Source organism: Stegastes partitus, unplaced genomic scaffold (genome assembly GCF_000690725.1).
Source record: "Stegastes partitus isolate 25-593 unplaced genomic scaffold, Stegastes_partitus-1.0.2 Scaffold146, whole genome shotgun sequence".
Classification (NCBI taxonomy): Eukaryota; Metazoa; Chordata; class Actinopteri; family Pomacentridae; genus Stegastes; species Stegastes partitus.
This window is the reverse complement of record NW_007577877.1, coordinates 882,622-906,831: the sequence shown is the minus strand read 5'-3', so window position 1 is coordinate 906,831 and position 24,210 is coordinate 882,622. Positions and strand designations below refer to the sequence as shown.

The window sequence follows — 24,210 nt, the reverse complement described above, 5'->3', positions numbered from 1 at the left end:
TGTATTCATACCCTCCCATTAAAGAAGGAAAAAAACTGCTGTCACTGAAATAAGTTGAAATTGACAAAAGCAATAAAAAATAGAAATTTAATGAAAATCATGACATTGCTTTTGAATTGTGGTTCAACAGACCTATTTTTTTCCCCAAAACAAAACAAAACAAAACAAAACAATAGAAACAAACAAAACAAGCAAACAAGCATGATGGGACTCGTAAACTAATATTTTGTTGAACAATCCTTTGAGCCAATCACTGCAATCAAGGGTTTTCTGTAACTCTCAATCAGACTTCTGCACCTGTTGACAGGTATTTTGATTTTGGCCCACTGCTCATCAGCAAAGTGCTCTAATTTGTCCCAGACAGTTTTTTTTATTTTTATTTTTATTATTATTCCTTTCAACCACAATGCAAAAGCAATGTCTTATTTCACTACATTATGTGTATATATATATTTATTTATTTATTTATTTATTTATTTATTTTTTTAAGCAATTTTTTGTTTATTTGTTATATTATTTATTATAATGAATTTTCCTTTTCTTTAATGGAAAGGTATGAATACATTTGAGGACGACTGTATGTTTTTTGACACGTGGTCCAAACGGCGGCACCGGTTTGCTCCACAGAGTGACTTCTCCTGTCAGACATCAACTATCTCTGCTCTCATTCAGCCTCTGGACTCTAAAGAAATAAAACACGCACCTTTCTACTGACATCACATCATACTACCAGCCTGCCGGACGGCCGACCAATCAGCGGCCAGGCGGAGGCCCAGTGCCGGTGCGACTGTCCAATCAGCGTATAGCGTGAGCTCTGCTCACCGGCACGTCGCTCCTGATTGGTTTGTTGAGCCGCGGAGGAGGCGGGATGTGAAGCCTGCGAATGCAAAGTTGTCCGTCTTTCTCATTATCATAAAATATTCAGCAGCATCCCTCCGACCGTCTGCGAACCGGTGACCATGAGTTTCAGGAGAACCGCTGGCTGAGCGCCGACTAACTGTTTTCTGGAGAAACTTCAGAAATTATTCACAATTATTATTATTTGCAGTTTATTTCCTTGTTTGATTTCTTTTTTTTCCGCCTGACGAAAATTTCTTTGTTACTATCAATTTTACCACCAGTTTGCCTTTTTTTTTTTAAATTCAAAAAGATGTGGACTTTCCTGGGAATAGCAAGCTTCACTTACCTTTACAAAAAATCCGACACAGTCCTGAGTTTGGCTCAGAGAGACCTGGTGACGGCCGCAGCCTTCCTGCTCACTGCCGGCCTGCTGCTCTCATATATCAGGTACTTTCATGGCCAGAAGCTCAGAGTCTCTCAGGTACTTAATTTGCCGCTGAGCGTCTTGTCTTTTTTACCTGTTATCAACCACCTAATCCCTCCAACTGCAACACAGAGGAGCGAGAAAGCAGAGAGCAGCTGTAAAAAGGTAAGACTCTTCATATGGACTCCTGTAAGACTAATTATATGAACAAAGGAAGACACAGGCAGATAAAAGAGCCAAGATATGATTAGTTTTCCATTCAGTTCCACTCATTTATTATATATTTTAAACTTTTCTTTTATGTATACAGCCTTCAGAGAGTCTGAAAGCTTCATTCATTCATTTAAATGCACTAAACCTTCATGTTTATGTATTCAAGACCTGCTGCAGAATCCTTATTTGATTATTTGATGGAGTGTAAAAATGTACATGAATATAAGCCTTTCTGCTACTTTATTTCCAGAGAACAAGAAGAAGAGTGGGAACAGAGTCCAGTGCCTCATCCGGTGCCTCAGCCTGCAGCTCGTCTGTGGCCCCAGAGCCAGATGTGGTGATAGTTGGGGCCGGGGTCCTGGGCTCAGCCATGGCAGCTGTCCTGGCCCGCGATGGGAGGAAGGTGACGGTGGTGGAGAGGGACCTAAAGGAGCCCGACAGGATAGTGGGGGAGCTGCTGCAGCCTGGAGGGTACAGAGCGCTCAGAGACCTGGGACTGGAAGGTCAGTTATTGCAAGTCCTCTGCAAATATACTCTGTCCTGATGTACAAACTGTGAGGGAGCCCTGCCTCATAGGAAAGTGCAGAATAATTCAGATGCTAAAAGCCCTCTAAATGTTATTTTCCTCTATAGATTGCTGCTGTTAGTAGTGAGTTCCTGCACGAAAACAGAGTTCTCACAGTAAAGGTTTCTGTTTTTTGTTTTGTTTGTGCTGCTGCCACTGGTTTGAAGTGGGCAGGGCTCAGCTGGGAAAGGTGATGGCACTGTGCACCAATCAGAGCTCAGCAACATCTGACTCACAGTCTGGTGACAGTTTGGCTGTTTTCTAATGGTGCCAGTGCTGTCAATCAAATCTTTTAAACCTGATTGCAGATTATTCATCCATGAATATTTCATGATTTGGAGAAATACATTTGACTTGAACGCAGATATTCCAGGGACTTCTGTTTGTCTACATGCACACTTCATATAAGAGGGGTGACAAATGAAAGGAAAAGTGAAGAAATGAGAGGACAAACACAGGTGCACTGCTTTCAGCCATGCCCTGTCTGTAATGTAGAAAAACTGAGAAGGTCCAGTTGATTCTGGGCTTGTATCAAGACGGCAAGAGGAAAAACATCTAAAGACTTTAAAAGAGGCTTCGCTGTTGGGCCACAGATGGCAGGAGCTTCAGCTCAGCTGTCGTGTTTTAATTAGAGCAAGGTGCCTGAGAATGTCAGGACATGACCAGCCTGTTGGCAAGAACAGTCAGCAATCACACACAGAGAGGGGTTTTACAGCAGGCCTGCAGTGCAGAAATCCTTCATTACAAAGACGGACACACGTTTGGGTCCTAAGTGGTGTAAAACCCACAGAGATGTGAAAAACAGGAATACGTTCAGATGAGTCATCCTTCACCATATTGTTGTCAATTGGTGCACTGTGTGGTGAGACACCAAGAGAAGGATAAAGGCCTCAATGCGTCACTTCTACTGTGAGGGGATCCAGTGGCTCTGTTAATCATCCATCATATGTGGTTGGTTGATTTCACTGTGCTTACAACTGTTTCTCCAGTTTATTACTATAAAAACTTCTAACCTATGCTTTTTGAAAAGTCTCCTCTAATGCAATGAGAATCTTTCTGTTAGATGATACTTTATATTCCAAAAATACATGCAGATTTATGCAGAATTTACCCAGAAAATAGCCTCACTCCAGCATTTTAAAGTAATATTATTGCATTAATAAGGCCATGCCCAGGCTCTTTAAATTTCTGAAGCCTTAAATCTAATATGTAATTTATGCCGTCTCATACAGCTCCCAGACTTTTCATATCCAAACCTAACTGTAATACACTTTATGGTGGCCCCTTAATAGGATTTGCAGAAAATACATTCTATCTGTTTCCCCCAAAGATCTACAAAAGTTCACATAGAAGGACTGATTACTTTTGGATCTTTGGGGAGTCATGAGGAACATCTTTAAGGACATGAAATACATCCTTCAAAAATGTTTGAACATGACCAGAGAGTATTAGTGACGTCTGCATTTCCTCAGGCACCAGTCTGAGCTGGAGTCCAATATCTCATTTCTTATAAGTCAGAAAAAGTTGCAAAATGGTATCAAAAAAAGAAATGGGACAGTAAATTAAATACTTACATTTCTATGATGCTAGGTGATACATACACATTCATATGCATGAATACATATGAAAACATAGGCTTTAACTAACCTTTAAACAATAACATGTTGATGTGCCAGTCAGTTCAAACTTTCAAACTTTCAAACCAAGCACTATTTAAGCTAATAAACCTTTATTTTAAATTCTAAATGAGAACCTAGTTTCCAAACACACCAGCTATAAGTGTAAACTAAAAATGTCTCAGTGCAGCAGCTCTTAGTCTCTGTTCCATGTCATCGTCAGACTGAATAAATAATGAATATGCACTGTGTAAACGTAGCCTGTTGCTCTGTGTTTGGCTTCAGGTTCAGTCGAGGGTCTGGACGCCCATCTGGTCAATGGCTACGTGATCCACGACATCGAGAGTGGCTCAGAGGTGGAGGTTCCCTACCCTCAGGAGGAGGAGAGCATCCAGTGTGGACGCGCTTTCCACCACGGTCGATTCATCACAGGCCTGAGGAGAACCGCCATGGCAGAACCAAAGTGAGCAGAACCGTAGGAGGCAAAAGCAACTTTATGAACAACATTGTTTTTTAGAGAAAATGAGAGTTATAAGAAGAGGGATTGCTTAAAATCTGTCCTACAAAACCAAAGTATGTGACTAGTTTAAACAAAAAAAATGTAATTTAAAAAACCACACAAGGTTCACTTCGTGTATGCTCCAACATGTTGTGCTTTTCAGGCAGTTACGTGTAATGGACTGTGTTCATAATGTACTGTTTGCTTACATGTGGTTGCCTGTGTACACAGATATGTAATCTACTCATTAGGCCACTCGTCAAATAGACATATATTTCACTTCCTACTATGTTCTTCTTGCATGTAGAAAGGATGTTTCTAACTGTTAAATTGCGACCTCCAGTGTCACATTCGTAGAAGGCACCGTGACCAGTCTGCAGGAAGAGGACGGCTGTGTAACCGGAGTCCAATACAAGGATAAAGAAACTGGAGACATCAGGGTGAGAGGAGGAAACTCATACTTATATACTCTTCTTTCTGATCCTCCTCTCTATGCTCTCATTGAAAGAAACAGTGTATTTAACACGGTGGCTTTGTGATGATGCATGTCCTGCAGGAGGTCCATGCAGCTCTGACTGTGGTGGCTGACGGCTGTTTCTCCAAATTCAGAAAGAGTCTGGTGTCTGGGAAAGCTCGTGTCTCCTCTCACTTTGTTGGATGCCTTATGAAGGTAGGAAGAGCAGCACAGTTCATTTCACTGGTTAGAAATTTTTATAATGACATCTATTTCTTGTCCCTGTCGGAAAAATCCAGAATTTATGAATATGCAAATGTTTGTCAGTTGGATAGGACACAAGACAGACAAATATTGCCAGCAAATACACACCCTAAGCTCAGTGTCAAACTCTTAGCATATGCTGTTTCAAACATCCAAGAAAAGTAACTAATACACATGCATTATTAGACTGTCTACAATGCAATAAATCACCCTGTAAACTAATCTAAAATCTGTTATCGCTGCTCTTTTACCCAGGACTGTCCTCAGTTTAAAGCCAACCATGCTGAGCTGGTGCTGGCCAACCCCAGCCCAGTGCTCATCTACCAGATCTCCTCCTCACACACCAGAGTGCTCGTGGATGTCAGGGGGGAGATGCCTCGCAACCTGCCCGAGTACATGGCTGAGAAAATATACCCACAGCTGCCAGGTAAATGTCAGACTGGACTGACTTTATGTTGAAAGTGCCTCTTAAAGGTTGTATTCTAGTGTAATAATATTCCTTGATGAAAGATGACCTTTGGCCTGAGGAGGAACATCTGTAGTGTGACAAATCAACGTTATTTAAAGATCACAATCATGAAGCAAAGATGCCAAAAGTGGCAGTAGGCGTGAAGACATCCAGACTGCTGCGTGTGCTGGTGTGTGCACCTCCAGGGAAGTTGCAGTTGAAGGATTTGACTTTCATGGTGCGCTCTGCTATTCAGCTGAAATATCAAAGCCAGAGTATCAAAGCAACCGCTCCAATAACCTTGACAGAGGTCCAGCTGGAATGCTGGAGTCAGTCACACTGATACATTGATAAATGTACATTCAGACACCAAAAGAAAAGGTTTTTTCTTTTGCATGTGCCCAGCGTGCACCTTTGGGTTTTCATCCACACAGCCAGCTGAGTGATCGACCTCCTGCGCTCTCTCTTTCTCTCTTCCCGTCAGAGCATTTAAAGGAGCCTTTCATGGTGGCGCTGCAGAACGATCGACTCAGGTCCATGCCTGCCAGCTTCCTCCCTCCCTCCCCTGTCAACAAGCCAGGTACTGAAGTGTTATTGACTGATTTCTGGTTGGAGGTGGCTTAAGAGAATCTATTGAACCGATTCCGGCTTGTGTGCAGTATGATGCATGTCTAGGAAAAGTAGGGTCTCGTTTTTGTCATTACTGTATAATGAAACTAATTATAGAACTTACCTGGCCATAATCTAATTTGCAATTAGTCAGTGTTTTAAGTTAAATTGAAAACTAGCAGAAAATGCATGCTCTTGACAAGGTTTTCTTCAACTTTAATACAACTTTATTTTATGGATATATTAAAAAATACATGTTTTTGATTGACTACTACTGACATTTAATGGAATAGTTCAATATGTTGGGTAAAACTCTTTCTTGCAGGGAGCAAGATGTTAATACTGATACAATTCATCTTTGCATGGTAGAAATAAGGCTACAGCTAGCTGCCGGCTAGCATAGATTAGCACAAGGAAGTGAAAAAGGGGGGAAACAGCTGACTCTAGCTCTGTCTAAAGGTGTTTTGTCATTTTTACACTTTAGGTTTTTAGGATTAAAGTGATAAGTTTTCACACATACTTTGGGCTGTGTTTCACAGGAGTCAGGCTCGATGTTTTCCTGTTTTTGAGTTAGCATGCTAAGCTAAGTTATGACGCTGCAACCTGTTACACTGTTAGCTTAGCTTAGCACAGAGACTGAAAACAGGGGGACACAGACAGCCTGGCTCTGTCCAAAGGTAGCTAAACCTACTGGTGCTCTCAAAAATAATGCCAACTTACTTCAGATGTAACACCTTTGTTAGCCATTGTTAGCAATACTAGCTGAAAACAATGCATCATGCAGTATTTTGTATTTTTGCATACAACCAATGTAGCAACATGTCCACAGACAGAGGCTGGAAAGTACTGGGTGTACAACTGATTAATGAGACACAAATAAGACAGAAGTGCTAATAAACAATACATATTATACTACGACAGTACGACAGGTTAAATGCTCTAGTAATACATTACTGGACATTCACCCTGAGCAGCCATCTTGGATTTTGAGGACAGAGCTTGTAACATTGTGACTTTCCAAAAATGTAATTTCCATTTGAAATTTCCAACTGGGAACTTGGTAATTCTGACATCCCAGTTAAAATGGAGTACACTATCACTGTCACTGTAAGGTTTTCTGGCAAACACTCAAAAATTGTTTTCATTTTTAGGGATTAACCAAATAATATGTAACAACCAAATAAGTTTAGTCAACTCAAAGCTGAGTTTGGCAGAAATCGAGGTAAGAATTTTAAGGCCCTGTCTGTTTTCAACCCCTCCATTAGATGAGTGTTTCAATCATTCAAAGGTAGTAGAGCTAAAAAAAAAACCTTCAGTATTCATTTGTGGCTTCAGCTGGGAATTAAATCTCATGCGTGTAACTCGTTACACCACCATATATTACTGTCACTATGGACTTTGTTGGTGCTATTTATACTTTCTTACCTGCTCAAAGAGCTGTGATTGGCTAAAGTCTCCCATCAAGGGTAGATTTTCTAAAGCCTAAAAATGGAGCCACGGGGAGATGCATGGGTCTAGTTTCCTCTGACTACTTGATTTACAAAACGCTAAAAGGATAATGTGGAATTGTAGTCAAATGCAGAAAAATTTAAATAAAGGCAAGAAAGTGAATACACTTGTGATGTGATGGTGTACTTTAACAGTCCCATAATGTGTTTACTGTCAAAACAGTAGAAATCAATGCACAGAAGAATGCTCACATTAATCCTCTGGCTGTCATCCTCCTCAGTTCACTGTGTTAGGCAGATGACGGTAAATGCTGAGGATAAATGAAGAACAAATGGTGATTTAGGAGACAAACAGCAGTCTGTCGTTTGCAGGTGTTGTTCTCCTGGGCGATGCTTACAACATGAGGCATCCTCTGACGGGAGGAGGGATGAGTGTTGCTCTCAACGACGTTCGCATCTGGAGGAGTCTGCTCAGTAACATCCCAGACCTGTACGATGACAGGGCCATGCTGCAGGTGAACTACCTCACCCCTGACTTATTCAGTGTTTTCCCCCAGACATTTGCTTGTCAGGATTAGAACACCTTTGACTGCATACAAATGACCATTGAAAAATTGTCCAATCTATAAAATAAAAAGGTGAGGCCTGTGTACAGTGCCTGCAGAGGAAGCGCCATTGATTTTTCTGGTTGTGTATGAACGCAAGCAAGAGCTATATTTAGAGTCTCTACTGCATCACATTGCCTTGTCCTTTTATTTCTTCTGCTGTAGGTGAGACTGCAGACTAGTGTGCAATATTACACTCCGCTTTTTTTTTTCTTCTTCTCCTCAATAGGCAAAGAAAAAATTCCACTGGGAACGCAAGTCATCACATTCTTTTGTGGTGAACGTGTTGGCCCAGGCCCTGTATGAGCTGTTTGCAGCCACTGACAGTGAGTCTCTACTTGCCTCTGCATTTAACACCACATGGAACACAGGCACATACGATGATTGATGTTTACAATTTGGACAAAAGTCAAATCATGCAATAGTTTCTCATTTTCATTCTCATCATGTCCATGTGTCGTGTTCACCAGATTCTCTTCATGAGCTAAGGAAGGCCTGCTTCCAGTACTTCAAGCTTGGTGGAGAATGCATCGCCGGGCCTATTGGACTTCTCTCAGTGTGAGCATTGAATGGTGTCCTTCACAACTACAGATTAGAAATGATTTTACAAATATGTCTTAATGGAGAGCAGTCTTGCATTAGTTGAATAGTTTTGGCATTTTGGGAAACACACCCGGAGAGAAGGCTTGTTTCTGTCCAGGGTTAGGGTTGGGGTTGCACAAGTTAAAGCACTGGTCAAGAAATAGTCCAGCACGTAATGCCTGCAAAATCAAAACACTACTTTTTTTTACATGTTGGGTTTTGTACATGTATAGTCTATGCTAATTAGTTAGCTTTATAGGTGCCATCAGGCTGATTTTATTAGCTTCTTACAGAGCCGTTTAGCTGTTTGCCATTGCTTCCACTTGTCATGCTAAGCTAGAAATAGCGTAAAAGTGAAACAAAAATGTACTTTAATTGTTACCTTTTTTTTCTCTAATGTTTTTTGCTGGGAGCAGTTAGCAGTGTGGGCTAGCAGTTTTCCCATTTCCAGTTTTTGTGCTAAGCTAACTACTGGCTGTGGCTTCATATTTAGCATTCAGACATGAGGGTGGCATTCATTCCATTTCTAAAATGTCAAACTACTCTTTGAAATATGAGATTAAATCCATGACAGTAAATGTCAAGTTTTTAAAAGTTCCTTCAGCTCCTGCCCCAACTTGAAAAGGCCTGACTTTGGACAAAAGGACACTGGGAAAACTCAACTCCATTTTCAATATTTATTCCAATAGTAGAACAGGTACAGGAGTAGGTTGATTACCTACAATGGACAAAAAGTACATATGAGACTATGATAATGACGAGATGAATGACTTTTTTAACCAGTTCTTTCCAGTGAAATATTTCCAGTGAGTTGTTTTAAATTAAATTTTGCATAACATGAACTAAAAAAGTTAGATTATTTTACATTTTACCAAATATTTTAAATATACTGAAATCATACGATGAATTAAATCATGATCATCATTAAACATATTTTAACAAATTATTCTGAACTCAAAATCCATTTTTAAATTGTGTTTTAACTTATCTTTAATATAATTAGTAGTTTTAATCAACTAATGTTTTTACTAGGGGCTGCAAGGTGGTGCAGTTGGTTAGCACTGTTGCCTCGCAGCAAGAATGTCGCCGGTGCGTGTGAAGTTTACATGTTCTCCCCGTGCAGCGTGGGTTCTCTCCGGGTTCTCCGGCTTCCTCCCACAAGTCCAAAAACATGTTGAGGTTAATTGGTGATTCTAAATTGTCCGTAGGTGTGAATGTGAGTGTGCTTGGTTGTCTGTCTCTAAGTGTAGCCCTGTGATAGACTGGTGACCTGTCCAGGGTGTCCCCTGCCTTCACCCTAAGTCAGCTGGGATAGGCAACAGCCTCCCCCCGTGACCCTAGTGAGGATTAAGCGGTGTATAGATAATGGATGGATGGATGGATGTTTTTACTGAATTACTTTTAAATAAAATGAAACACTATTAACCAACTGACTAACTTTAACTTAATACCAAGTGAAACCGATATACCAAACAAAGCACAGCAATACCCCCAAACAAACAATTAAAACATACATACAGCATCAACCCAACAGCAAAAATGTAGACAGATGAACTATCACAGGCAACATTATCCATTATATTTATCATACCAGTGGTGTCTTTGGTTGAAGTGTTGAGCTGAAGGTCTTTGTTTGTAATGAACAATGGGAGTGAACAGGTGAGTGGGATTACAAGGGTGAGCAGGAGGAGGAGCGCTTGTTTTTGTGCTAGCTGCATCCTAGTCGGGTGAGCAGTGGCAAACTTTTCAGGCTTTAGATTTTTTTTTTCTTTTTCCATCTTTTGTTAAATTTCCTGCTTAAACATGACAATAAACATTTTGACGTTTTTATCTATTTTCAGGTTGACACCCAAACCAATGACCCTTATTGGACACTTCTTCGCTGTTGCACTGTACGCAATCTACGTCAACTTCAAGTCTGAATCCTGGAGCACCAAACCTCGAGCTTTGTTAAAGAGCGGAGCCATCCTGTACCGAGCCTGCACAGTCATGCTTCCACTCATCTACTCTGAACTCAAGTACCTGGTCTACTAAACAACACTGCATTCGGACACAAAGACCAAACTCTGTGAAGTCTTAACAGATTTAATAGGAGGAAGCACAAAACATTCACAAAATGGCCTTCTTGCTGTAAAAGGAACTTTCAACCAGCATTTTGAACATTTTCTAGAAAATGTCCCAGCCTTACTGAAGATTGTCTGACTTCATGCCTTCTTTCAGTGTGGACGTATGTCTCTATGATGCCTTGGTGTCACTGTTTGTGCTCACCCACAGTCTGCCCTGTCTACAAGACTGCAGGGTACATTTACTTATTAGCTTAGGAGTTATTCCTGCCAAACAGAACAGCCATGTGAAACATGGCAGCTGAATTTCATCCAAGTCATTTTGAGATAAATCCACTTTTCTGCTGTATATTGTTATGTTTAGCTGATGTGGACTATGTTTAATGTGATGATGCTTCTGTACTAATGATCAAAGTCCAATTTTAAATCTAAAGCACTGATGATGCAGGCAGCATGCTGCCTAAAATATCTTTTCATGGTATTTCAAACAAAAATACTCTTCATTTTTGTTACAGTGCATTTTGAGCCCGTTTTTGCTGAGCAAAAGATCTCCATTACTTTATTTGATTAAGTCAAACACTTCTTGTCCCCTAGTGACCCTGATCTGTGTCCCAATATTGTTGCTCTACACTATATTGTGATAAAGAACTTCTTGTAATGCATTTTGATTTCTATGCTCAGTCTGAAACAAACTGACTGTGCAGCTACATGTATCAAGACTGTAATCCCAAAACCCGAGGATGAACCCTGGACTATTTTAGTCCTGCTGGATGTCAGTGAAGACCTGACGCAGCATGGCTGCCTGGGGGGGCATTTGGGTTTGATGGGGACCAGACATAGAAAGATCGTTGCTCACATCAGGACCAAGCCACTGGATGAAGCTCAGGTGTTTTTTAGTCTGAAGCTGACAAACGATCCTGAAGTGTTCGATCACCACAGATTCCTGAACTGCTGTTTGTCTGTGTGTGCCTGCGTTGGGCTCAATGAGCTGTTTAAATAAACAGTGACAAGATCTATGTGTCAGTTCATCTACATCTGTACAGCAACTCATCTTTAGATCATTTTTTAAAAATATCAACATGACAATTTTCAGAGACTGAAGAAGTAAAAGCGAAAGTATCAATACAGCAGTGTAATAATTAATTAGAAGTAAAAGTCCTACATTTAAAATGTGTAAGTACAGGTACACAAGTATTAGCAGCTAAACACAAAACATTAAAGTAACACTGATCAAGATGATGATGAAATAATTGGATTAATAGAGAAGAATCAGTGTATCAGCAGCATGTTACAATTGGAGGTGGAGCTAGTTTGAACTACTTCAGATGCAATTTTATATCCAGATCAGTCTGATGGCTCGTCAGATGATATAACATGGGAAAACAGAATTTGATCATTTGAACAAAATTAAATTTTGTGAGAAGCTCAGAGTGAAAAATCACTATTTTTCATGGATATCTGACGTGTTCACAACTATACATACTTTTTCTAAGAAAAAGATGGAAATTGAAAAGATGGTAAACAACTTTCACAATGTTTTGTATTCAACAGGGTTGTTAGATCATTAATTGTATAAAATTATCATCTAAAAAGTAAATGGTAAGTTGTGCAGTCAAATACATGTGGAATAGAAAGTACAATATCTAGCTCTATAATGTAGTCAAGTGGAAGCCTAAAGTAGCAGAAAATGGGAATACTCACAGCACAAGTACCTGAAAATTGTAATTAAGTACAACCTTAAGTAAAAGTACTCAGTAATCTACCATTACCTGTATCTTCTTTATTAAATTTATAGTGAGTAAAGGGAGTTAAAATACTAACAAATATGACCAGTAGATGGCACTCACTCACAATGGGAGGACTGATCATCCTGCTGTTACCGCTTCACCTCCCAATAGACTGGATTCAATCACTCTGCTGTGCTTTAAATTCATCTCAGGAACATTTACAGTAAAACTTGTTGAGATTTTATCAGTAAATTCGGTATTTGAATCTTCTACTACAGCACTTATGTCCACGAATGTAAGAACACTAACACTTGGGAAGTTGTAGGTTTTAAAGTCATGAAACAATAAATACAGCTTTCAGTCTGTGGTCACAGCAGGGCCCCGAGAATCTACAAGTACTTGCAGAGACAAATAACAACCTAAAAACATACATCTTGCTTGTGACAGAAGTCTTATTTGTTATAAAGAGTTCACACCCACGATGGTGAACTATGATCATGGGCACTTTCACAATTATGATGTATTTGTGCATGTGTCAGTTATTTCTTTAGTTACTGCTGAAGTATAATTACAGCAGTGTCAAATTCCAGACTCCACATAACAACTACTGATAACAACCAAGGTAGTCGTTACTCTGTGCAGGAGAAACCACTGATTACTGGCTAAGTTTTACCAGATCACTGTCCATCGCCACGGCAAAGAATATAGCAAATAAGAAGCTCAATATCAAGAAGTAAGTAAATGAAAGCATCACAAACTCAGATATATCCCAGGTTACAACAATTAATTCAGCTTTATTGTTATTTATACATGACTGATACATTGTATTCTGGTGAAATAACTGGAAGAATTATCCATATTATTCTTTGTGACTTTCCACAAGGACACAAATACTGGTGTGGAAGACCAGAAAAGGGGGGGAGGAAAGCTCCATGAGGGAGGGGGAGGGTCACGTACTGTACACACTTCCCTTCACCAGCCATCCCCTGCCTATCAGAGGTCAGTCTGCCTGCATACCTACCTGTACCTGCTCAGACTCACCTGACGGCTGCGTGCGGAGAGAAACCGAGGCCTGCTGCTGTAGAACCACATTCAACCCCCCCTTCCTTTCTTTGAGTAATCCTCCTTTTTAGACACAGAGCATTAGGGTAGACCCCTGTTGATAGTGGTAGCAGCAAGCTTTCTACTAACAGTTAACATCTTAATGATCTAAACAAAAAAAGTACTGTACAGCTACTGCTAAGAGAATCTAAGAACCTGGCCTTGACGCTTTTACACCAGATTAAAGTGCTAGAAGCAACCCACCAATCCACACTTTATTTTATATATATATATATTTATATAGCATTATGTATTTATATATATATATATAGGAACAAATCTACTATTTTAACATTAATTTACAGGGTAATATACATTATATAGTAACAGCTGAAATATCAGCACAAATATATCACTGTCACACTCAACAGCAAAATATATATGATTATATAAACCCATATATAATCATATATACCAATATATAATTGTCATATATGCATGTAAAACAGTTAACCACGTCTCAGGCTTTTCAAATGATACCCAGAAAAGCAATTGTGTATCAAGACGTAAAAGCTTTACAAGTTTCTCTCTTGAAAGAGCGACAGGCGGAGGCAAAAGTGCCACGACCTGTGGGTTATTTGAGGTCACAGGACAGTTATTTGCATATTCCACAAATCTATTGCAACACGTTACTGTCTACAAACAGTACAGCCAGCATCCTGTGAGAGGAGCTGGTGTTAGCTGGACTCACACGTACACCCACTGAACAGAACATTACGACGATGGGTGGTCTGATTATAGCTATGTGCTTTCAGATGGTGTGCTATGACAGTGAACAACAGGAGGACTACAATACACAATACTCTATAAGTTAAGCCTCAGAGGACAACCCAAAACTGTACTGTACTGTAAAAAGACTAACCCCCCACCCTCACTACACACACAGCAAATATTCTCTCTTCTCTGAGTTTAGTGTCATCGTATTCTGCTGCTGATGTGTTTTGTACGTGTGTGTGTTTACCACAAATCACCACTTGTATTTTGACACTCCACCATCACCAAGAGTAATGGAATGTGTTCAGCTTTTGTCTCCTGTCTCTCCCTCTAACTGGGTCTCTCTCCGTCAAGGCTGACAGCACAGTGAGTAACATCCAACTGAATGAACAAAGTTCTCGGGGGGGTCTGAGAGGGTGCAGGGGGACTCCTTGAGGTTCTGTAAAGTTCTGATGCACAATCTGGACCAGTAGGGCAGTTCTCTCTTCTCGCAGCAGTCCCAAACCTCAGCCGCCATCATCTTCACCACCTCTCTGTACAGAGGAGCTCCGATGGTCCTCTTCAAGGCCCGATGGTCCCTGCCCTGCTCCCCTCTCCTCATCCGTCTGACACAGCCTCATCTTACTGCCTTTTCACTGCTTCTTTACACACTCCCCCTACGCTGCAAAGACGCTGCACAAGGCTGTAACAAGATACACACATAGGTAATTTTTCACAAAGAAAAGAAAGCTCCGTAATAACTGCAGTAGTAACGCACGACAAGCATCCGATAGCTGGCTTCCGGCCTGGGGAGCCCTGGTGATGTGCAGTTAGGTTTGGGACATTGCCATTGTTCTAAAGGAGGAGAACTCCTCGGTTTGCCCTTTGCAGGACTTGTTTTTTTTTTTCCCTGTGGTGCACTGTTTTGTTATTCGAAAGCCCAGATCTCTATGTCCTGCACATAGAAATCCTCCTTTTTTGAGAGCATGGGGTTCCCAAATGTTTTACAGGAGTGACTCCTGCCGTGGTAAAGGTCTCCGTCCAGCCACAGGCCAAACTCGCCACTGGAAAAGAAGAAAATACACAATCTTAACATAATTCTAAAAGGACCATATTAGGAAATTATTCATAAAAACCACTTACTATATGTAAGCCTGTTTTCTTCATCTTTGATCAGATACTTACTAAGTCATATCATTTAATTATAAATGTTTAGGTATATTATAATCCAGCAACATGTTGAGGTTAATTGGTGATTGTAAATCGTCTGAAGGTGTGAATGTGAGTGTGTTTGATTGTCTGTCTCTAAGTGTAGCCCTGTGATAGACTGGTGACCTGTCCAGAATGTCCCCTGCCTTCCCTCTACGTTGGCTGGGATAGACTCACCTTCCTCCACCAAAGGCTAAGGAGTCCATATCTCCTTTGATGAAGAACATGTTATCACCTGTCCATTTGTACACCTGTTGAGGAAACAATAAAGCACATGTTGCATGACATGTTCAACGCTGACCTAATCTAATAGTCTTTATCTTGATGAGAGCACAATGCATGCATGTTTGCCTCAGTGGGAGGATCCAACATTAACATCGCATAATTCATTTAGAGATATTGGACTGGCCTCGAAGGAAACAGCTCATCACCTGGTCGCTAAATAAATCCGTCAAATTTAAACACAACGCAGTAAAAGACAAAGAGGTCAGACATTCGTAGAATCTAACATGAAGAACTGTAGCGTCATTTGAAATGCATTGTTGGTAAAGTTGTTGTTTGTAGAGAAATGAGCCTGTCCCAGATACACTGAATTTGCTGCCCTTCGTCTCAAGTGTCCATGAGGGTCAGTCAATTAGTGTAAAGCTCAGTATTCAAACACAACAGAGCAGAGTCCAGAATGCAAGTTACAAAACACTTAATACCACTCAGTCACTTAGAAAACTTTTCAAAGGAATAAAAACCCTTTTATCATGTATGAAGATGAATGAACAGATATTGAAACAGCATGCATGTATGAGCGTCACATGCAGTAGGAGCACAGTGCACATATTGTGTTGTGTATCGAGTTGCTGTCATGTCTCATTTTATTTTGCAATGTTATATAAAGTAAGTGACACAGCTGTTTAAAGTCTACAGTAAGTATTTATAGATAGTCTAAGCAAACTTGTATTCAGTGTGTTCTGTGTCTGTGTGTTTAGATGCTGCCTCTCTCTGCTGATGTGTGAAATATTTTGGCCGGATTAAAAAATAAGAAAATCTCTTAAAGCGTTACTAAATGTCTTTAGGGGCACTTAAGGGACAGCAAAACAAGGTGTAAACACCACACATGAATATATTAAGGTTAGCTAACAGTTGCCTATTTACACAGCGAGCAAACATGCATTTAGAATCCATTTGGACTTGTGTTTTTGGCAACCTGACAAATGTAAGACCAATACTCACTCTCCTTTTAGCTGTTTTCTCTCTCTGCCAGCTCATGAGGGGAATATCAGTGTCTCTTTAGCTGCTAAATGCTCCTGTCTATTCATCAGTTAACTGCTAACTGTGCCTTTCTGCTGTTTGGTGCTGAACAGAGTGCAGTGAGTGCTTTATCAGAGATTTTTAACTGAAAACAGAAGCAAGACTGATGAGTAACAGTGAACCAAAATAGTAAAGTTACAGACAACAACAACGTTGCTAAAGGATTACAGTATTGAGGAGAACTGCACAGATGAGTGCTAAATCTCTCTGGGTTTGTCACTATGAGTGAGCCTTTTTGCAGTGTATGTAGTCATCTGATCAATTGTTATCATAAAAATATTGATTAGTGCACCTTTAAACCAAAATCAGCCACACATATTGTACTTAAGTTCTCCTGGATGTCTTCTAATCATGAGGTATCCTGTTTATTGACAAAATTGAACGTTCAAAAAAATGTGTATTTTTTCAGCAGCCGAATATCTCTAAACTGAGAAAGCAACTGTACCTCAAACTCAGGATTGAAGGTGAAGAGGAAGGTCTCTCCTGTGCCATAAAAGCCATCGCTGACCTTAAAGGGCTCAGATGCCAATGCACCAAACACCTGCAGAGGACAAAAAACAGAAGAACTGAGGAGGAGATTTTAGAAACCAATTCACACCAAGATTTTGTCACAAAATACTAAGGTGTAATAATGTGCCATCTCTCTGTTGAATCTGCAGCCTACCTGGCCGTCGCTGTCCTTAATGACCATGAGCACTGGGGTGTCCTGGCCCTGCATGGCTCTGTACAGCGTCTTAATGCTCATGCCATGCTTTGATGTGCCAAAGGCCAGTGTCCACGGGTACCCAATGGTCCGTGGTGGGAGATTCCTGGCAAGCTGTAGGGGGAAATAATAAAAAAAAATGTACAGGGATGGAGGAAGAAAGAAAAAAAAAGTGAAAGAAAATGAAACACAAAGGCCACAGCCACCAATGCTCAATTACATCTGCGGTGACCTTTTAACACCGTCTGGCGTTTAAAGAAGAGTAACAGGGCTCCAAGCACTGAGAGCAGCCTCAAGAGAAAGAGAGGTCCAGCACTCCCTGAGAGAGCCCGCTGGCCTGCCGCTGACAGACTGAAGGATTAACAGTGGCTGTGGTGCATGGGGAGATAAAGCCAACAAAGGCGCTGGAGGAGCAGCACAGCGTATGCCTCATTTTAACGGACAGATAAAACAGACACTGACTAAAACATGGCATTAAAGTGACAACTTTTTACCACTATATGAAACAAAGGTCTTTAAATGTTCTGTTCTCTCTACAATAAGTCCTCAGTCCCTTTGCTTCTTCTTTGTCAGCACAGCACATGCTCCAGTGGCAGAACGGAAGCAGTCGCGTAATCAGCAGGCTGGAAGCAAAGCCGTGAGGAGATGACGCCCCACTCGGCTCACCTCTGCACTGTTGTGATCTGGGCCTGAGCTCTGAGCTCTGTCCTCAGGGTGATTAAAGGAAGCCGTGTATTGGCAGTGTGTTGGTCAATATGCCAACAGGGACTCATTTACAGATGTGTGCTAACCTGCGATGCCTGCAAGGCATACACCACATCTTAAAATAACATGAAAGGTTAGTGACTTGGAAACAGCCGTTTCATGTGTACTGTCTTTCCCTTTGATGGTTTCTAACTCTATACGCTGGTGTTAAATACATTCCCTACAATCTATATCCATTTTAAATAATTAAGCATGTAGTAAATAAAACAGTACATGTCGTTTCCTGTAGCTCTGCCACAAATCAGCAAACCAACCAGAGCTTTTGTTTCAAAGGCTGATGTGAGGTGGCATCATGTGACCTACATGCTGACAGCTCTGTCTGTAAATGCTATTGTTTCTGCCAAATGTATTCATCTGCCCACCAAACAACTGTTGGACAGGCAGCTGCATAATTGTTTTTACAGCAGTGAATACATCTAAGTACACTGTTGCAAAGCAAGCCTGAAAGGTTGCTGAGCAAACCGATGACTTACTTTGTTTTCCATGCATAATATTTGAGAGTGAAATGACCAGCATGGCCTCACTTTTTGCATGTCAGTTTTTTAGCCTACCACATGGCACACAGGCTGGACAGAACATGCTGATATCTATTTAAAGAGTAAAGCAGTTCTGGAAAAAAGGTAGGTTTGTCTTACAGTCAGCGAATCACAAGAATAAACAAAACCAACCCTGAATCAGTCCGTCTCTCAACACTTTCAGCTTCCAAGTGTGTCTGTGGCAAATGCTTCAAAGCCACTGATTCCTACTGAAATCAGGCAACTAATATATATTTATAATGTAATGCTGTTTTTAAAAAAGAGACCAGGTAGATCTCTGAAACAGCAGAGATCTGTTTCTTTTATATCAAAATGTATTTTAACAAGAGTAAATCGAGCGACTGCTGAAAGCTATTCAGCGCTAATCAGGTGCTGACCACACTGAAATTATTTGCTTACAGAATTAGCACATGAGATTAGAACATTGCCAACATTACCCTTCAAAGTTTGATAAAAATTTAGATGCAGACGGTACATAACTTTTTACATCAGAGCAAGTTTGTGCTGCAGCCTTTACCTTCTCTATCTGGTCGGCCTCCAGGAGATCACTGGGTTCTCTGAGGTTCGGTTTGAATGTCTCCGGCTCCAGCTCAGTTTTGATGGATGGACCATGCTTGGAGTTCACCTCTTCCTTGGTGGTAATCTACAAGTACAAATAATTGTTAGAGGAGAGGTTTAACCTCCAAGAAGTACTAATACTGGAAGGGTTCCAATATGGGTACTGGCGTCAACCTACCATTTTGTTTTGCAGATTCAGGCTACTGATAAAACAGGCTTAACTAGTCAGGCTACCTATTAGCAGGTTTTAACCTGTAATCAGCTAAGATTATTTTTTACACTAAATGAGACAGGGAAATATGAAAATGTAGGGGTATATAACAAATTCTACAAAGCATAAAAGCTTAGCTACATGGGTGGTGAAGGCTGGATGACAGGATTAACCTTGTGAAACTTGCCTTAAACCACAGTCCAACCTCACCTCACATTTATTTATTTATTTTTAATCTATTTGGGGATTTTGAATCTAGCAAGTTGTCCTGCCAAAATTATAAATGCAGTGTTTGCTTGCAACACACTGATAATCCAACAATTTGACGATGACAGCTGAATATCTTCCCGCCACTCTCCAATGCCAGATGACTAGGATTGGTTTGGCAGAACTGAGAGAGCGGGCAGAGACGCTGTCTGGGAGAAGAGAATGCAAAGTGAATAGGAAATCAACTCAATGAATAATTTGCACTCCACTGTTTGACATTTTCTCTGACCAACGGACTGTTTGGGTTATTTATCTTTCTCGATAACAGAGGCTGATTGTAGAGCCCTTGGCCACTGGTGGCTGGGATGCTCTCATGTTTCAGTTCTCATTCAAATAGGGCCTACCTGCATTGTCCTTAGAAAACATCATTCACCCTGTCAGGGGAGTCTTACTTCCACCCTCTCACCAACACAACATCTCTTTGTCATTCAAACCTCTGACCATCTCTTGATCAGTCCTCAAGAAGGCCATATTCTTTACATTCAGCTCATTTAAGCATTGCAGGTGATTTTCTTCCAAAGAGTAAGTTGGATTTCCTTCAGAAACACCCATCTCTGCATGCCCTATATACAATCTACAAATCGGTCTACAGCCAGCACAAACAGCTAGCAGTAACTACCTTCTAACCAGACTAATCTAGTGAGCTGAAGCACTAAAAATGTCAACTGAGTCTTAGAAGGAAAGCCTGACACAAGGAGATAAGGTTGCCGTCACGTGAAAACCTCATCACTCCAAACAAGCCAACCGTTCTGTAATGGAGCAATATAAACTATGTTCAGTCAAATGTTGTTTTCACTTAATGTGGTCCAAGAAGTTTTGAAGAGGTTTTGTGAGCTGAAACTAATCAACTCATAATGTTTACTGAAAGTAATCTTGACTTGTGTGTCTGTTGTTAGTAGTGCAACATCAACTGCAGCTAAAGCTTGCAGTGGGGAGTCTAAAGGTGGCCATGTTGGTGAGGACAGCAGCAGTGCTGGGCAGAGCAGAGAGAGGGGCACATAGGGCTGGTCAGGGCACCTGAAGTCGTTTGCAGAGCGAGCGCAGATCCTCGCTGTTTAGCGCATCGATCCGACGGTGGTACTCAGTCAGAGACACTACCTGGTAGTACAAAGACAGGAACAGGTGGAACATAAAACTCTGCCAGCTCTTTTGCTGGCCATGGGGAGAAAAGGATCAGTTCTGAAAGGCAGTTTGTGCACCAAGTAGTGCAACTCCAGCAAACTTAACACTCCTCTTTACAACAAGGTAGGTGGTAGAGGTTTGTATAAATAGACGAAAAGGCAAAAGGCCACTGTTGTTTACTTTGGCTGAAATTGGAGGGGGCAGGGTCTTTCAGAGCACTCAGTTATTTTGCATGTTTGTGTAATATGTTTAATATCAGAGGCTTCAGTTATACTAAAAATGAACTCAGACGAAATGATGGACATAACACTGCAGCAAAGTGAGAGAGAGAGAGCGAGAAGGCTCCTCCGAAAAGCAATTTGACGCTCGACCATACAACATTACCAACAAAAACAGCTGAGGTCTGACTGATACAACAATACTTGCCAAGTCCGCTCCCTGTTTGTTAGGAACAACAGTTCACCAAACTACAACCCAGACAGACCAACACAATGGCCTACTAAACATGGCTACATTCCAGCAAAGTTACACCCCACGCTGTTGCACACTCCACCGAGAGCTGCTGCCTCTGTTCTGCCACTGAACAAATGTTGCCGTTTAATAGCCTACTGTGACTTAGCACAGGAAAGATAAAAGCCTTGTGCATGAGATAAACAAACAAACAAACATAAAAGCCAGACATACAAACAGTTATATACACAAATCGACTTTAAAATAAGCATTATTTCTGTGCTTATTTAATCAAATAACACTGTCATGAAGCAGATGACATAAGCTGCTTTCAATTCCTTTTTTTTCCCCTTTTTTTATAGCTTAGATAATTTTCTTCTAACCTTGTTCCTACTGGTGTAAATAACTTTTCTAGTAACAAGCCACCTCTTTACAGGTCTCAATAATGCATCAGAAAGGATAAACGACAGCCTTCATAAAAAATACATCCTTGCATCCCTTCACCTCCAGCTAAAGGCACTTTGAGCATTTTGCCCTTAAAACGGCTAAGCTAGTAGCATGCTAGCTTTCAGAAGCTGCTGCAAAAACAGACTCTTTAACGTGAATGTAATGCTGATAAGGAGTGATCAATGTCAGGAAAAAGGTCAGTATATGGATGTGAGCAATGTGTTTAATGCTGAGTGCAGCACACGCAGATAACTGACAGACACTCAACCAGCAGCAGAATACATGATAACTGAGAAAAATGCCTGGCAATGTAACATTAAATAAATTAGTGTGTGACTAAAGGGGCAGCCTCTTTGAAGTGCCACCTAGCTCTGGAAACTTTCACACAGCACACAGAGCCACACACATCCCATTACACGGTGCCAAAACGACAGACAACGAATAGGAGCACTACCCTGACTGACAAATAGTGCTCAGATAGTAGACACTTTGTTTAACAGCAGTCATTGAACTGGACCGGTCCGGCCACAGGGCTAGCAGGCTAATTAGCTTCGCTAGCGAGTTAGCATGGCTTGCTAACAACAACAACAAATCATTCAAGGATATACGTCGCTATAAACAGAAAGCTTGAAGTAAGTACAAGCAACGTACACAGGTATACTTAGGGGTTAGCCGTTTCTCTTGGTCCTTCACTTTCCTAGAAAACATTTCCTGCTTACTGGGCGACGTTAAAGCCGGAAAGTCACATTACAGATCCTTAAGTTCTCCCTGTGTAGCCCCGAGACAAGCAACCGGAGTTGGTATGAAGCCTGGCAGCCTGCTTGACTAAAATAGAATCATTTTTCCAAAGGGGTCTCAACGCCGTAGGATCTGAGGAGCATCGCTGAGGTCCAATAACAATCGAGGACGAGAGGAAACCCGGTTTCCTATTGGTTACAAAAACCGTTGAACCAGCCCACAACTGACAGAATTTAAAGATACAGTAGCACCACTCTCCCACGAGGTGTGTGCCTATAGAATCTGACAGCTCATTTCCTCTAGTAACAAAAAATGACCTAACTGAATTAAAATTTAGCCCAACTTTACCGGAAAATTTAATTAGGTCAATTTCTGCATTAAACAAAAATTTATTTCTTAGTAAAACATCTATCTTCTTCCTAAAGCTCTATGAAAAAAAGGTGTTCCTTAAAATTCATGGTTCAGGTTCCTATTTACTTATTCAGATGTAATGGATCATGCACCCTCTGTTTGCCAGAAGTCCAGGGACAAACAAATCAGTCCACTTTGTTTCCTACATCATTCATTTACATTAAAATTTAAATGCAGGACACTGCCTCCATCGTATCAATTTCTTCATACAATGAATGCATCCTTTTCATTATCCACAGGCTAGTAAACAGTCTCGTTTGACAAAATCCCATCTACTTTCTGCAGGCTGAACCAACCTGCTCATGTAGTACAGAAAATTTACATGAACAACCTTTATCTACACTTCCTAGTCTTACATCCACATTCTGTGAATCCACAATTGCGACATTTTGAGGGTTAGTTTGACAAAGAAGGAAGAACCCCCATCAGTGTCTCATTTTTTGGGAATTACATAACCCAAAAAGCATGAGGTGCTCATAATGGTGTCAGTCTTTTGCCATTCAGCAAAAGAAGTTGCAAAATACTGACCAACACTAGTGACAGTCACACAACATGTGATGGAACTACAATACAGTCACTGAGAAGAATAAACAATTACACAAACATGCAAAACACTTTGGTTGGAAGTTCAGAGAAGCGCATTTCCAAGCAAAGCAAGTGTGTCCACATCTTACAAAACTTACAAGTAATACAAAGTCACAGAAATTTACCATTAAACCAAGAAATATGCAGTGGTAAACAAAGGTGCAAAATATAGAAGCAGAATACACAACTACACAATTCAAATGGTTTACAAAACAAGATCAGCACAATACATTTACACTATGCACTGCATAATGAAAGCAAATTAACAAATTTACTTAATGTTTGATTTAACAGATAACAATAAACTTAACAACTAATCCACATAAAACTGTGGCTTCACAGGATATGGATTAAAGCACAGTGGAGACCTGCACTTAATCCATGTGGTTGAGGCTCGAGACAACACAACAGGTGCACTTTAAGCAGGGTGAGGGAACAGTTTTAGCTGCATAGACCTTACCTCCCATTCCTTGACATTGAGGTCAGTGATGGGCTCATCCTCAGTTGTTTCTGTCACCTCGTTCTTCTTGACAACCATAAACCCGGGTTCTTGTCCCATCCCCCTGACCCCCTCACCATACATGTCTGGGCTCCACTGCATGAAGAAGACATACAGGTGGTCTGATCTGGAGGAGGAAACACAGGAAGGAATAAGGATTGGCTCCTACGTACTGCAAGAATTTAAGAAAAATTATCATCTGAGACACGTCATTCAGGTGTCCCGAAACATCCAGACCAGTCCTAAAAACTTACAG

General features: G+C 40.8%; 2 protein-coding genes across 3 annotated transcripts in view; one reads left to right on the top strand and one right to left on the bottom strand.

The window, feature by feature from the left end:
- The first annotated feature begins 937 nt into the window (after positions 1–937).
- sqlea (squalene epoxidase a) lies at positions 938–11,646 on the top strand. The gene is made up of 11 exons (XM_008279187.1): positions 938–1,429; positions 1,728–1,980; positions 3,944–4,121; positions 4,501–4,597; positions 4,714–4,827; positions 5,131–5,302; positions 5,808–5,903; positions 7,753–7,895; positions 8,215–8,311; positions 8,456–8,543; positions 10,409–11,646. Exons 1-11 carry the CDS (start codon positions 1,151–1,153, stop codon positions 10,599–10,601), a joined length of 1,710 nt encoding a protein of 569 aa, XP_008277409.1. The 5' UTR covers positions 938–1,150; the 3' UTR covers positions 10,602–11,646.
- A 1,478-nt stretch (positions 11,647–13,124) lies between these two features.
- The window catches only part of oxr1a (oxidation resistance 1a), a 75,177-nt gene continuing 64,091 nt past the window's right edge, over positions 13,125–24,210 (bottom strand). The window contains exons 9-15 of one of the 2 annotated variants that reach the window (XM_008279185.1): positions 23,916–24,081; positions 20,720–20,800; positions 19,184–19,309; positions 17,327–17,479; positions 17,108–17,203; positions 15,538–15,611; positions 13,125–15,215 (exon numbers count right to left, since the gene is read on the bottom strand). In XM_008279185.1, the coding sequence (XP_008277407.1) occupies positions 15,080–15,215; positions 15,538–15,611; positions 17,108–17,203; positions 17,327–17,479; positions 19,184–19,309; positions 20,720–20,800; positions 23,916–24,081 (832 nt within the window). In that variant the 3' untranslated portion in view covers positions 13,125–15,079. The other variant, XM_008279186.1, reaches the window with a different exon arrangement.

What these genes read in the sequence shown, in the direction of transcription:
- sqlea (XM_008279187.1), top strand. Translation starts at nt 1,151, where the DNA reads ATGTGGACTTTCCTGGGAATAGCAAGCTTCACTTACCTTTACAAAAAA. An exon ending in CAGAGACCTGGGACTGGAAG is followed by an intron (nt 1,981 to 3,943) that starts GTCAGTTATTGC and finishes GTTTGGCTTCAG; the next exon opens with GTTCAGTCGAGGGTCTGGAC. An exon ending in AAGAAACTGGAGACATCAGG is followed by an intron (nt 4,598 to 4,713) that starts GTGAGAGGAGGA and finishes CATGTCCTGCAG; the next exon opens with GAGGTCCATGCAGCTCTGAC.